The following is a 16,487-nucleotide window of genomic DNA, read 5'->3' as shown; positions in this document are numbered from 1 at the left end:
TGATTCTGTTGTGGCTTTGGGTCTGCCAGACCTCTTCCTGTCAGAGTTTCCTCCAGTTTCCAAGTGCCTTTTGATGGTGTAGGAAACTGTACTCACTGACACCTTGGCTTTCTTTGCAATTTCTCTGAAGGAAAGACCTACACTTTTAACCCTTTGCGGTCCATTTATTAATTGCGCGTCAGGCACGCCAGGTCTAATTAATTTTCACACGCGCAGTTAATTTTAGACGCTCTGTATAAAAGTATTTTTTTTCACAGTCAAACGGGTTTAAATGGCCCTGCATATCAACAAAGCACTCACTAGGCATCTCCAGCCCCGCCCCACCCTTTCGTTTGCTATAGCGTTCACCTATGTAAGAAATAAATAACAATAATAGTCGTACATACCGATCGATCATCTCCGGATCACTCGTTTTATCACCAAACTCCTCAATAATGCGATCCAAATCATTATTTTATTACTATAACATCTCAAAAAAGCTCTGCAAATGTCTGTGTTTTCTGTGCGCTGATTCAGTCAGCCAACTTGTTTACTTCGCCCCCGTTATCTGATACCTGATACCATGTATGACTATTCATGAGAGACGCCATTTTTTTTGTTTTTTTTGTTTGACTTGTCTCGGCTCCTGTCGCTCCCACTCAGCAATTGAATGGTTTTCTCTGCTTTTTCCGGAGAAAAAACGACTAAACACCCGTTTATTGCGTTGCTATAATGATGTCGGACCCAGTCCGACAAAGGACCTGTGAGGAATAATTGCAATGTTGGACCCAGTCTGACAATGGACTGCAAAGGGTTAAGGGTTATAATGGTCTGTCTGTCTTCCTTTGTTAATTGCCTTTTTCTCGCCATTATGAGAGCAATATACTACTTACTGCAGTACAATACTGTCCAAATAATGCTTAAGAGGGTGTAGTAACACAGTCTGTTCCAACACTGTTTTTATACAGACAGAGGGTTTGTAAGTAATCAACAAAAGTTGGGACACCTGTAGGAATTTTGGCCTTTTGTTCCCTGAAAAAGGCCTTTTTGTATAACTCTGAAATGTACATTATTTTTCAGTTTTTGGTAACCTAAACTTTTTTTTTTTAACCTCTGGCAGTTTACCGCTTACCTTTGTACCATTTCAGGTTATTCACTGGACTTGAACTGCTTAAATTTCAATAAAAACTGGAAAAATTGAGGTGTTCTAAAACTTTTGACCGGTAGTGTATATATACACACACATACACACAGTGCCTTGCATAAGTATTCACCCCCCTTGGACTTTTCCACATTTTGTAGTGTTACAACCTGGAATTAAAATGGATTTAATTAGGATTTTTTGTTACTGATCAACACAAAATAGTCCACAATGTCGAAGTGGGGAAAAAAATCTACATATTTTCAAAATTATTTACCTCCTTTGCTGTGACACCCCTAAATAAGCTCTGGTGCAACCAATTGCCTTCAGAAGTCACATAATTAGTTGAATGGAGTCCACCTGTGTACAATTAAAGTGTCACATGATCTCAGATTAAATACACCTGTTTCTGGAAGCCGCCAGAGTTTGTTAGAGCCCAATTTTGAATGCTGTCTAGATCATTTTGAATGACCTTTGCTGCTTCAACAGTGTTTGCCACTCCTCCTATTTTTGTGTCGTCTGCAAATTTAACGAGTTTGCTTACAGTATCAGAGTCTAAATCATTAATGTAGATTAGGAATAGCAGAGGACCTAATACTGATCCCTGTGGTACTCCACTGGTTACCTCGCTCCATTTCGAGGTTTCTCCTCTCATCAGTACTTTCTGTTTTCTACCTGTTAACCACTCCCTAATCCATGTGCATGCATTTCCTTGAATCCTTACTGTGTTCAGTTTCAGAATTAATCTTTTATGCGGGACTTTGTCAAAAGCTTTCTGGAAATCTAAATAAACCATGTCGTATGCTTTGCAGTTATCCATTTTCAATGTTGCATCCTCAAAAAAGTCAAGTAGGTTAGTTAGACATGATCTCCCTTTCCTAAAACCATGCTGGCTGTCTCCCAGGATATTGTTACCATATAGGTCCACCCCAGACCTGGGACTGGGGTGGAGGTTCACCTTCCAGCAGGACAATGACCCTAAACACACAACCAAAGCTACACTGGAGTGGTTTAAAAACAAGAACCTGAATGTCTTAGAATGGCCCAGTCAAAGCCCAGACCTCAATCCGTTGAGAATCTGTGGCAAGACTTGAAAATTGCTGTTCACCAACGGTCCCTATCCAACTTGACAGAGCTTGAGCAATTTTGCAAAGAAGAATGGGCAAAAATTGCAGGATCCAGATGTGCAAAGCTGGTAAAGACTTACCCAAAAAGACTCACAGCTGTAATTGCTGCCAAAGGTGCTTCTACCAAGTATTGACTCAGGGGGGTGAATGCTTATGCAACCAACAAATGTCTTTTTTGTTTAATTAACTTTTGTGTCACAATAAAAATATTTTGCACCTTCAAAGTGTTAAGTATGTTGTGTAAATCAAATGGTAAAAATCCCAATTAAATCCATTTTAATTCCAGGTTGTAACACTACAAAATGTGGAAAAGTCCAAGGGGGGTGAATACTTATGCAAGGCACTGTATATTATATATATAATTTTAGTTTTTTTTACAACATTTGTAAAGATAAAAAAAACAAGTGAATATAAGCAGATACTATTTCATGAACTAAATTTGTCAGGTCAGTTTTTCTTTGTGCTTATTACTAATAATAATGGAATGAATAACTTATTTTATTAATAAATATTTATTTTGTGAAAATAATTGTGAGTAATGTCCATTATTGCTTCAAAGACTCTGAGAATAAACGTGTATTGAGTCATTGCAATCACTCAGGTGAAACAATGTCTTGTAATTTGCCTAGATATCAATATTTTTCAACAAAACTTTAGGAAGTATTGTAAGGTCCCTCAGGCCATAGAATAACATGTTTTTAAACATTTATCTCTAAGCAGAATACACAACAAAAAATACTTAACATTAAAAAGATTTGTGTAATTGTGGCAAACAGTGGTTAACAGTGCGCAGGTGCAAGTGATCAATGAACAGACAGACAATTATAATCCAGGTGCAAAGTAGTTTAACCCTTTGCGGTCAATTTATTCAGCGAGTCTCAGACACGTCAGTTTCAATTTATTTTCACATGCGCATTTCATTTTAGACGCACTTTAAAAGTATTTTTTTTCACAGTAAAACAGTACTGCATCTCCAGCCCCGCCCCTTGTTCACTGTATTTTTAACATACCTCTTCATAGTCGTGCATACTGATAAATCATCTCCTGATCACTCATTTTATCACCAAACTCCTCAATAATGCGATCCAAGTCATTATTTTATTACTATAACATCTCAAAAAACTCTGCAAATGTCCGTGATGTTCTCTGAGCACTGGATGCGGAAGCAGTTATCTTGTTTGTTTATGTCCGTGTTATCTCTGTGGTGCCGGGGCTATGTGTATTGCTCAGATAGCCCCCTTTTTTTTTGGATTCTCTCGGCTCCTGTCAGTCTCACTCGGCCATTGAATGGTTTTCTCGGCTTTTTCCGGATAAAAAACGATGAGAGACCTGTGTTTTACGTCTTTTTGATGATGTCGGACAGAGTCCTACATCATACCGGTAAGGGAAAATTGTAATGTTGGACCTGGTCCGACATATGACCACAAAGGGTTAATGGGTTTGTATGTCCAGTGCCTGACGGCAAAACAAACAGTAAACAACAATGATGGCAAGTAATACAGTGACGTGTATTTTTTTAAATATCTTTGTTATTGAAAAATGTATATAGATAACAGTATTACTGTATGGTATGCAGTGAATGCTGTATGATATCTTTATATTTGATTCATGAGATCTGGTGTAAAACATAATTAAAACAAATCAGATAACTTTAAGAGCAAGTTCTCACATGGAGCGTCACAAAATAATCTACAAGTAAAAAGTATAACCTGTGATATGACGTTTTATCTTTCCTGAAATGCAAAGACTGGTGAGTGGGGACTTTTATTGTAGAAGTGAGGATCAGAGATTTGAACAGGGTGCTACATTAAATTGGAGAGCAATCTGAATTATTAGTGCAGTATTTGGTGCTGTGCGAGTACATCCACCATGCCAACTGGGATTACAGATGTTCATATAAGCACTTTAGGACGGTATGTATAGGAAGCCAATCGTTTTGTGCGTTTCTCCATTTATATATACAACTTAAAACACCATCTTCTACTAAAAACATGTATGTTTTCTATATTAAAGTATGTTTAGATATCCCATGTAGACTTAACCCTTTGCAGTCCATTTATTAAGGCGCATCAGGTCCAATTTACTTTCACACAAGCAGTTAATTTCAGACGCGCTGTTTAAAAGTTTTTTTTTTCCCACAGTCAAACAGGTTTAAAAAGCCCTGCATATCAACAAAGCACTCATTAGGCATCTCCAGCCGCGCCCACCCTTTCGTTCGCTATAGCTTTCACATATGCTAAGAAATAAATAATAATAATAATAATAATAATAATAATAATAATAATAATAGTTGTACATACCGATCACCCTTTATTGGAGAATGGCTGCTCCGGTTTTGTTATAATGTTAACTCTTGTTTCACTCACTTTAAAATTGAACAAATAGGTAGATAAAAAATTATTATTTTCTGACTACAGAAAAAAAAGGAGCAAGCAGCTAGCTATAACGTTACCATGATTCAAGTAACGGCTTCCTTGTTTTCTCAATACGAATAGTAGACTAAATAAAATCTTGAGGTGCACTCATTTATCTATCTGTTTTTATCACTACCTTGTGTAATTCTGTTTAGTGCTTTAACAAACAATGTTATACAAACTATAACTTACACACATAGCTAACTAATGTCACGGTTTAATAAAACAAACCCTACGTGTTTTTTTTTTTGTTTTTTTTTTGGTTGATATCCCTTATTCTGTTATTACTTAGTTAATTGCTTCAAAATTGTACAGTATTAAAAATATCCATGCGAGCTGACATATATATGAACATTTTCAAAACAGCTTGGATGTGATTGTAACCTTATAATTTATAAGATCATACAATGCAGGATTCAACAACAATGTAGCACACATTACTTTTTTTTTTTTTTTTTTTAAATCGCTGTCTTTGTGGGTGTGTATGATTTGTTAGTTACCGAAATCTCAGTCAAGAGGATCATTTCATATCACTTAATTTGCACCGATGAAACATAACCTGGTTAACCATACTGATGGCATATCAAATGCTTAGACGACAGATATGGTTGCATTCTTGTAGAACTTAAGGATAAAATAAAATACATTTCGACAAGGAATTGCATTAGTTCCATTACTTAGTTGAGCACAAGGTGGTTTCAATAAATACATTTAAATATGATAGTTTGAGATAGTTTTGGGATAGTCAGTCTAATTAAAACATGAGGTAGTTGTTTATTTTCAGAATTTTTATATATAATTATTAGTCAAATAAACCGCTACCGAATAAGATCATTTTACTACCTACTTTCCAGGCAGGTAGCAAATCCTCACTACTGCCTTAAAGTTAATTTCTAGCCTTGAAAATGCATACTAAATAGCTAGTGTACAGGACCGTGTAAAAGAAGTGCTATGGTAGAATATGTTTTAAACATACAAAATATGCACTAACACTAATAATTTTAATTTCGAAAACTGAGCACTGTCCGCCCCTCCCTGCTCCAGCTCATGTTATAAGAACATAAGAAAGTTTACAAACGAGAGGAGGCCATTCAGCCCATCTTGCTCGTTTGGTTGTTAGTAGCTTATTGATCCCAGAATCTGATCAAGCAGCTTCTTGAATGATCCCAGGGTGTCAGCTTCAACAACATTATCCACGGGCAAACCTTTAATTTCTTCATTCGCCATCTCGACAGCAAAGCACTGTATAGCATAAGCTGTATTGAAAGAAATGTATTGAAAACCCTCTGCTGTTTGGGATTTCTTTGTTAAAAGCCCAGATGACCAAAAAAAAAAGTTAAATGCAAATTGTGCAGGCGACTGTTGAAGTATCATGGAGGCACAACCAATCTCCAGGGTCACTTGACAAGCATAAGTTCATATTATTATTAATATTTTTAGTAGTAGTAAAACGTGACCGATAACCTGCTTGGAACAGTGACTTAAATAAAGCTTTGTTTTGCCTAAATCCACTGCAGTTGGTGCTGCTGCAATGCATGCTTACTGTATCAATTACGTGTAAATAAACAACATGTATTTTTATTTAAATTATAAAAACATGATTACTGTTCTATATAACACATTTTAAACTACATTGAATGTTTTACTCCATTTATATGGATTACCTGTAAAATAATATGATTGTCAATCAAATCTAAACAAGTAGCTATGGTGACGTCACAAGTAAATTATGCAAATTAGTACCACTGAAGGGTCGAACCTTCCTTCTGTAATGTGTTCCAAACCTTCGAAGGTCAAAGCGTAGCCTTTGTTGCAGTCCTACTACGTTGTTGATGCTGAAAGATTGGTTTCCTTTATTAAACTGACTTTACAAAGTTATGGGATCAACCAAAGTACTGGGATGTTGTTTTGTTGAAAATGAAACCAAGGCAGAAAATGATTAGTGCCAACCTTTTTATACCAGGAATCCTGGGACAGCAACCCTGAAATTTGAATTTTGAACCTTTTTAATTCTATGGGGTCCTAATCCATGCCATTTTTACAGGGTAGATGAACCCACTTTGGTCCAATTGAGCTGGAATAACCCAGACGTTTTACTTGCACAGACTAATATTACCCACATGAAGAAAAGTCAGTTGTATGTGTTGGTAAAACCGTGACCTTTGAACCCTTGTTGGTCTTTTGGGATAAATTGAGATCATTGTACCCTTCTGCAAAAGGTCATCATTGGTTTATGCCCCACAAAAGGTTAATATTAACAGACCAACTATATACAGATGTGCTCAAATTTGTTGGTACCCTTACAGCTCATTGAAATAATGCTTCATTCCTCCTGAAAAGTGATGAAATTAAAAGCTATTTTATCATGTATACTTCCATGCCTTTGGTATGTCATAGAATAAAGCAAAGAAGCTGTAAAAAGAGATGAATTATTGCTTATTCTACAAAGATATTCTAAAATGGCCTGGACACATTTGTTGGTACCCCTTAGAAAAGATAATAAATAATTGGATTATAGAGATATTTCAAACTAATTAGTTTCTTTAATTAGTATCACACATGTCTCCAATCTTGTTATCCGTCATTCAGCCTATTTAAATGGAGAAAAGTAGTCACTGTGCTGTTTGGTATCATTGTGTGCACCACACTGAACATGGACCAGAGAAAGCAAAGGAGAGAGTTGTCTGAAGAGATCAGAAAGAAAATAATAGACAAGCATGGTAAAGATAAAGGCTACAAGACCATCTCCAAGCAGCTTGATGTTCCTGTGACAACAGTTGCAAATATTATTAAGAAGTTTAAGGTCCATGGAACTGTAGCCAACCTCCCTGGGCGTGGCCGCAAGAGGAAAATCGACCCCAGAGTGAAGAGAAGGATAGTGCGAATGGCAGAAAAAGAACCAAGGATAACTGCCAAAGAGATACAAGCTGAACTCCAAGGTGAAGGTACGTCAGTTTCTGATCGCACCATCCGTCGCTTTTTACAGAAAACGTTTGATTGCAGTGATTGCAGTGATTGCCTCTAAAGGTTGTGCAACAAAATATTAGGTTAGCGGTCCCATCATTTTTGTCCATGCCATTTTCATTTGTTTTCTTATTTACAATATTATTATGTTGAATAAAAAATCAAAAGCAAAGTCTGATTTCTATTAAATATGGAATAAACAATGGTGGATGCCAATTATTACTTTTGTCAGTTTCAAGTTATTTCAGAGAAAATTGTGCATTCTTTGTTTTTTGTGGAGGGGGACCAACAAATTTGAGCACGTCTGTATATATATATATATATATATATATATATATATATATATATATATATATATATATACACATATTAAATGAGGTAAACTAGGAACATTGCATAATTATCGTTAACTGTATAAACCTTCCAATAAGTTATGAAGAACTACAATCTGATAAACAGTTTCTGAGAAAATAACAGCTATGAGATAGGCTATAAGTTGGGTTTGATATTTTCAAATCTGATGTTCTGATCTAACCTGAAAATCTTTGGGAAAACAAGTTATTTTTTGTGATCCATACTGAATTTCAAATTGGTTGAGTGCACCACTAAATTGACACAGCATGACCCACTCCATTAATTTATGAGCGTACTATTACTAAAAACTATTCAGTATCATATGCCAATCAGTTTCCAGCTCCAGCAGGCTTCTATCACACAGTAGATGTCTGCTGGAACGCCACAGCATCAATGTAAATCAAACTTAAAATCAATCTGCGCAAGGGTTGGCTATTTCATGTTGACTTGCTGTATTGAAAGCTTAGTTCACATCTATTGGAAAGCAAATAGGCCTAGTAGACGAGCACATTGGTCAAAACATATTTTGTTATCCACTAAAACCAGCCAATCAATACTTTGCCTCGACAAAAGCAACCAGTCCTGTACCCACATCTGCCAAATCAGCCAATCACAGACTGTCAGCTCGACTGGAGCTCAGCAGCTTTCCACAGCAACCTGGTTTATTTGCAACTGCGACCCAATTTTTGGTCTCAGACAGTGGTCAGAATGACACCATTCACACTGCCGCAAGCTGCGTCTTTTCTGAAAAGTCGTACAGCCTTTTCTTGTGTGTCTGTGACAGCGAAACGCACAGGGTCAGATGATGTTGAAAAAATCCAACATTTGTCTCATGGTTGCAAGCCAGTGAAGCGCGATAGAGCAAGTTTTTGAGGAACCCAATAAACATGAACAGAACAGGATTTTAAACTTGTCTCTAAACAATGAAATTAAAGCGTAAATGTACCTTTGCTAAATTAATATTGGTGCTTACATAGGCTACTATGGCAGCAACCACTTGTATAATAATAACAATAATAATGAATGCAATGTATTTTCATTTGTATTATTGTTATTCTTTTATATATCTGAGTCACTAACAACTTAAAGTTACTATTTATTTTCTGTATGCATTTACTTTCCCCATCAAATCAGTAACGTTGCTCAGCTGTTCAATATGTCTGATCGGAGGCAGTATGGAGAACAGCTGAACAGTTTTACTTGTTTGCTGCTCATAAAAATATATATGAGCTTACACATTCACTTCACTCATGAGACGGGCAATTTTAAAATCCCGTCTCAAAGTGTCGATTGTGGAGCCTGTTGGCAACCCTAATCACAAGTCGACACCGGCAGTAATGCAGACTGCCTGAAAGTATGACAGACAGCTATAACCACTTTGCTGCATCAAATAGTCTGCCAGCTTGGGGATGCTTCAGTCCTTCTGGCACACCCGTAGAAGTGTCTGCAGCTGACCTACAGCTTTTGTCTGCGAGAGAAGTATAAACCAACCTTAAGTTGCCCAGACACTAACCTTGCACTGTCCATATAAACTATAAGCACCCCTAACAAGTAAAAAGTTATTGGTTTAATAAGACATTTTTTCTCTCTATCATTATGTACGTGATCCTTCATGAACATTTTTTGGACTATTTTCCTAAACCTTTTCTCAGCAGAATGGTACCCTACAGTTCAAGGCAAATCTAGATTTTAAAATGCTGTTTAAAGAAAGTAATGTGAAAAATCTTTTCTAGCAATAGTTCCCTCTCGGTGAAGTCAGTACCGTACGGTAGTTGACCTTGACTCGTTAGTGCCCTCGCCTTCAGCTCTGGACACATAGCTCCAGTACGGTCAACTGCCACAGGGTAGAGCTGTCATCGATGCACATGCACTATCACTGAATCAAAACAACGGGAAACTGTACAGGACACAACAAACAACTTACTACATATTCAATCATTCTTGAGTTTCTATTTTACATGATACATAAAATATTATCTCTACTTTTGAGGGTAACTTATTTGCACACTCTAATGTAAACTTTTTTTTCTCAAAGTTTTTATTTTTTCTCCATATTTTTTGTTTATAAATCGCTATAAATAAATACAAATAAACAAATTGTGTTTTTGAGTTATTTTTTTAGGGGGATTTGTGCAGTATTCAATCAATATTGCAAATGCTTAATCAATACAAATGCTTATCCTGTGGCTATTTACGCCACTTTTTTTTTTCATGTTATTGTCATAAATTATTCAAGTTATTCACCAGTACTGTGTAAACACTGTCTGTAATATCAAAACCTACCCGTACTGTCTTTTCGAATAGGTAAACGGGGTCATTTCATTTTGTTTTTTTCTAGAAGCGCAAATGCTTCTCGACTAAAATATATTACAGAGCGTGTACATAAAATTGGAAGTCCTAAATCCTTTTTTCTGTTGATGCTGCAATGTCTGTATCTGTCGTCCCGAATCTGAAAATCTCTCACCTTTCCTGATGCTCCGTCTCCTATAATAACAATTTTCAGCTGTCGGTCTTGGCATTCTTCCTCCGAGTCAGACATGATGTTTATGAAGACGATAATTTAAACTGTTCGAACTTGAAATTAATTAAAGAAATGTCATCAGATAAAGATTAAAAGAACTAGCGCTAAGCAACCAGACGCCATATTCACGCAATTGCTATGCTGGGGCAATCCTATTGCAGTGAAAAGCAGGAGGCACTTTACAAGAATGCAAATATGTTAAAAACAAACAAAAAAAAAAAAACAACTTGGTTTGACCGATGGCATTAACTCGCTAAAATAAAAATGAAATGTATATATAATAGATTATTTTTATCTGCTTATAAATGTTCCTGCTGCGTTTTAACTGTAGTTTTATAATGGTTTATTCCATCTATGACGCGTCTCTGTATCCAAGGAAAATGGGGTCAGAGGTTACAACAAGACGTAGCTTCATTTTTTTGTTTATTGAGATTGTTGGTACTGTACTGTGGTTTTGTGACAGCTAAATGACAAACTGGTTGTTTTAAATGTAGCCTTAAATGTCCAATACATCGAAAATAGATGAATAATCAGCCTCTATGCACCGAACGCTGTTTGTTTGATTATTTATTTATTAGACACGGTACTGTTACTAGACACAGACCATGCCACTGCAACTAAACCACAGTGTTGGAATTGTGCAACTATTGCATGGAAATACGTTTCTGTGAACAGACTGCAAGTAGATAAAGATTTTTTTTTGTCAATATTTTCACACCACAGTCTGCATAATAATATTGTCTCTGCATCTACACGTGTTACTGTAATGATTCTTTTAATTGTTATTGCTCTGGCCAGCTATAAAAACAAGTGGCGCTGGGGGTGGGGTATTATTGCCAGTATAACCTACTCAGCCCACTTTCTAAGTGAATATCTGGGAATCACAAAATAACCTTATCACCCTCTTCAGATATATGCTGATGATTTCATGAGAGTGGCATCTCACAAGTGCAGTGCTACCCCACCCGTTTCCTAAGAATTCAAAGGACTGGGATGTACATTTGTTTACATTACATTTTAACCACAACCTAACCCCATATTCGCTAAATATATTGGTATCGCTGAGTATATAATTGTCTCCTGTTTAAAAGTAGATGTACAGCAAGTGCTATATGGTACCAGTAGACCAAATGCTAAAAGAAGCACAAATCGCATAATAACAACCCTTACTTTTTACTCACAATTAGGGTTGCCACCCGTTCTGGTGTTGCCTGGATTGTTCTCTTTTTGAGGCGTCTGTCCTGGGAAATCTGTAAGACTTCCTGGGACATTAAATGTCAAAGTATATGATTATTTATTTATTTTATTTATTTATTTATTTTTGTACGAAATGACTGTGGTGTCCCGGTTTTTTGTTAGTCAGAGATGGGAACCCTATTCACAATCCATTCGCCTAAGTTCCTATAAGCACCTTTGCAAAAAACATGTATTTTTATTTTAACCCTCTACCAGCTGTTTCAAAATAAATCATGTTACAGACGTTACTGTAAATTTCTCCAAATGACCCGTATGTATTTTAATACTGATACAACCTTTTTAGAAAACGTTTTTATATTTTTTTCTATGCCTCATACTGTATCCAGATCATACTCCCACTGCAAATCTGGTAATTTTCTGTTCCCCAAAAGCCAGTCATGTCAATAAGACCACCAGTTGTTGCTGGAGGGAGCATGATCTGGATACACACAATGGTGCTCATGAAAATGGGATTCTAACATTTGTATAGCTGTGTCAATGCACTAACATTTCCTTAATTGTTTAATTGTTTTTGCTGTATGTAAAGTCAATTGTTTTTATCTGAAGTCTTTATTAATGTTTCTTTATGTTATACAGTACTTGAGTTTAAAATGTATTAAATCAACACAAATCTGTTACTGTGACATTCATTTAGTGTATTTCCTAGAAGTATACCTTATGTTACCTTGCCCCTATTTAAATGCTGCCTTTAAAACTGCAAAACGCTGGCTGTGCATTGAGCAAAGCTGGTAAATGATAAAGTGCATCCACTTAATGTAAGTAAAAAAAAAAAACTCAAAAATTAGGAAATGTATTCACTCATAAATAAAAAAATTAAATATTAAAACAAAGTCTGTTAAGAGTTTTACATAAGCTAATTGACCATTATTCAATCAACTCTTTATGTGATCAGATTGAAGCAGTATGAAGCATGCTGAGGATAATCTTCAACCTTGTTCTGGTCAGGCCAACATGCAATATAAACACTAACATTAGAGATCATCAATCTACAACATTAGTCACCATGTTGTAACAAATACACTACAGTACTTGACAAATGGGCAATGATCCACACATTGTGTGTGTGTGTGCGTGTGCGTGTGTGTGTGTGTGCGCGTGTGTGCGTGTGTGTGTGTGTGTGTGTGTGTGCGTGTGTGTGTGTGTGCGCGTGTGTGCGTGTGTGTGCGTGTGTGTGTGTGCGCGTGTGTGCATGTGTGTGTGTGTGTGTTTAAAATCATTAAAATATTCCCATTGGTTCATAAAAAATAAAAAAAAAACATTTTGAATACATGTAACATAGTGTAATGAATGGTAGTTGTGTTATCTGTCACATAAAAGAGACAGCCAAGCAAAATGTAAAAAGTATCTTTTGTTTGTTTTGCTCACAAAAAAAAGAAGATGATTTTACACATCTAACACTTTTTGATATTCTCATCAAAAACGTCCTAACTGGGCGCCTGAAAATTTGCTGTGAAGAGAACACAGGTTCATGGGGTTTATTTTTCAGTCCTTTCTAGTGCAGTTGTACAATTATATATATATATATATATATATATATATATATATATATATATATATATATATATATATATATATATATATATATATATCAACAGAAGCATTTGTGAACATGTATATTACTTTCTTTGTTGCTCTTAGATATGGCTGTAATATTTTATATTTATTTAGCATAATCATCCTGAATTAGTTCCCCCAATCAGTCTTCAATTATGGTACAACATGTTTACTAGGCTACGATTATGGGTACTACCTGAGTATAAAAATCCTGTGCTGGTTTCAAACTGGATGGCCATCCTGGGGGAAATAGAGTTCTTTGTCTGTTGTAGATGGAACAGCAAATAGAAGTGTGGTGCAATGATAGAAGGAACATTGTGCAGGTTGTCTTTTTTTTACAGGATGTGTGGTATTTGACTGAATTGAGGAAATTATGCTTGTTTTGCAATTTTGGATGTCAAAAGTATGGTATTTAAAACTTTCTCTGGCATTGATATGTCCCCTCCTCCTGCATCTGCTAGGCTTGTGTGCGTGGCCCCAGTTTTTATTTTATTTATCTATTTGTTTGTGCCTCCAGCTTTTGAATTTATTTTATACTGTGTGAAGCACTATGTGCTAATTTTTTTTTTAAATGAAAGTGTTTAAGGGCTCCCGAGTGGTGCATCCAGTAAAGGCGCTGCACGTGGAGTGCAGGATGTGCTCTATAGTCTGGACGTCGCGAGTTCGAGTCCAGGCTATTTCTTTGCCAACCGAGGACGGGAACTTCCAGGGGGCAGAGCCCAATTGGCCGCCTGGGGGTGAGGGAGGGCTAGGTGGGCCAGGATGTCCTCGGCTCACCGCGCACCAGCGACCCGTGTAGTCTGGCCGGGCGCCTGCGGGCTTGCCTGTAAGCTGCCCGAGAGCTGCGTTGTCCTCCGACACTGTAGCTCTTGGGTGGCTGCATGGTGAGTCCGCAGTGTGAAAAAAAGCGGTCGGCTGATGGCACACGCTTCAGAGGACAGCGTGTGTTCGTCTTCGCCCTCCCGAGTCAGCGCAGGGGTGGTAGCGTTGAGCTGAGCATAAAAATAATTGGCAATTCCAAATTGGGAGAAAATAATAGAAATAATTGGCAACGACTACAGTTATAAAAAAAAAAAATGAAAGTGTTTAGACACTTTATCACTACTACTGCTTAACTACAAACCTTGTATGGTAACACAGATGAAGAGGTTGTTTAGGAAAACGTAATCCTAGCATGTATGCTATCTAACTAATATACAACAAATTTGTGTTCAGTGAATTACTTTATATCTTCTGGAATTTGGGTCTCTTGGGTATTTTCCCCATCAAGGTTATCTGCTCCTCTTAATTAAACAAACCTTGATGCAGACAAACTTGTATTTGAAAAGTAAATGCTTGTATTTGGAGAGTAAAAAACAAATTGGTGTATAGCTGTTAAACCTATTTAATTGATAGTTAACAATATAATCACCAGTGGCCCTGTACCCAGGGGGAGTTGAATGCATTAGGAAGCGTGTTGTTAATAGTAAATAAAATAAAATAAAATAAAATAAAATAAAAACCCTTTTGAAACTTTAGAATCAAAGTAGGCCTACAAATCTTATAACAGCTTCAGATATTTTATACATATTTTATAGTGATTGAATGAAATTTTTCTGATGCCATTGGTCACATCTGTCATAAAGTAGCTGGTCCTATTTAAACAATAAAACCATGACAAGAGGGACGCACCTGCTAGCAGGGAGATACCGCTTTTATATATTATAGAATACATAGCGAGAACTGACAGTTTTGTGGGACAACCCATTTAGACAAGTTGTACTTTTGGTGTTTATTCCCTGTACAGTATGTCACATTTAAAAATGTAGTTGCAGGTTTTTTGTTTTTTTTTTAAATCTTCATGAACAATGTGTAACAGCTGTTTATTGCTGACTAAATGTCAATGTTCATTTTTTGGTTTTGAGTTACACATATGCATAGCCAACCTTATTCAAACTTTGGAGACGCAATCATGCAACTACATTCAAAATGATGGAAAAGAAAATATTCTCCATTGGTAGAAACCAAGAGACAACAAACTTAGCTGAAGTTTCAAACAAAGTTAAATCATTTATTTTTGGAAGTCACAATACTGCACTATGCATTTCAGATGTAATTGAAAACGGGTGAAAAACTGGTTTGTCTAAATAATCGGATTGAAAAATTCAATTACCCCAACCCCCCAAAATTAAATATGGAATTAAATGTTTTAAATGAATTCCATGTAAATGGTTGCTGATAAACGTGGAGTGATTTTTATTTTTCTAGACATGTTATGATTCTATTAACTAGGAAACTAAGAGCTGTACCCTCAGTCACAAAGCATTTAGCAACTGATACCTTTCTCTGAAAAAAGAAAACTAAATGTTGATGTTCACATACACAACTCACGAGGTCCATTCAAGCGTCTATGTGTATCTTAGCAGTTTCTTGTTATCTGTAACATGTTATTTATATGAAACCTTTTATATGTCAATTAATGTCAATGTATTGACATAGATTGCCACCTACATTATGTTTTACTATATATACAATATACTGGCAAAATCAAATGAACTTTTAACTTATGGGGCCCTACTATATATTGTACAGCGTTAGGCGTTGGCAGCAATGTTGACAAAACATTAGTTGTTATTTTGACATCTCTCCACGAATTTCACCAGGAAAAAGTCTAGTACATCATCCTAAAAAATTGGAATAAGGTGTTGACATCAATTGCCACAGGTGAGACAATGGTTGTTTATTTATTTCAATGTTTCATGTGACTGATTGTTTTATAGATAGGCCTATTGTTTAAGTTATCTGTGTATATAATTTGCACAAGGTGATAATAATGGAGATAAAATGGTATTTCAAAACCTTTACTTTTGTGTACCCACTTTTCATTTTCACAGTTCCAGTGAAAGATGAAACAGACCAACTTTTGGATTCAAATGAGTTACATGAAAGAGGGAGTGACTGTATTCATATTTGGAGTAGTCTCTAGTTCTATAACACATAAAATGATGTACATTTTGCTTCGCAGCTGTTCAAAATAAAAACACTGTTAAACACATTATTACAATACTGTATCCAGAGTGGTACAGTAGCGCCTTCAAAACAGTTCAAAGGTATAGCTATTAGTTTTCTAGCTCTGGCGCTAGCCTTGTGGCCTGTAACCTCAGTCTAATATTCAGCTGATCCGGGTCTTATGCCTA

General features: G+C 36.2%; 1 protein-coding gene across 2 annotated transcripts in view; it reads right to left on the bottom strand.

Moving 5' to 3' along the window:
• Positions 1–10,675, bottom strand: part of rab28 (RAB28, member RAS oncogene family) — a 49,965-nt gene extending 39,290 nt beyond the window's left edge. The window contains exon 1 of one of the 2 annotated variants that reach the window (XM_059035573.1): positions 10,444–10,675. In XM_059035573.1, coding sequence (XP_058891556.1) covers positions 10,444–10,518 — 75 coding nt within the window. In that variant the 5' untranslated portion in view covers positions 10,519–10,675. The remainder of the gene's footprint in view (positions 1–10,443) is intronic. The other variant, XM_034034085.3, reaches the window with a different exon arrangement.
• Positions 10,676–16,487: the final 5,812 nt, after the last annotated feature.

Source organism: Acipenser ruthenus, chromosome 1 (genome assembly GCF_902713425.1).
Source record: "Acipenser ruthenus chromosome 1, fAciRut3.2 maternal haplotype, whole genome shotgun sequence".
NCBI lineage: Eukaryota > Metazoa > Chordata > Actinopteri > Acipenseriformes > Acipenseridae > Acipenser > Acipenser ruthenus.
Note: the sequence above shows the minus strand (reverse complement) of the source record. Positions and strands in the feature narration are given on the sequence as shown.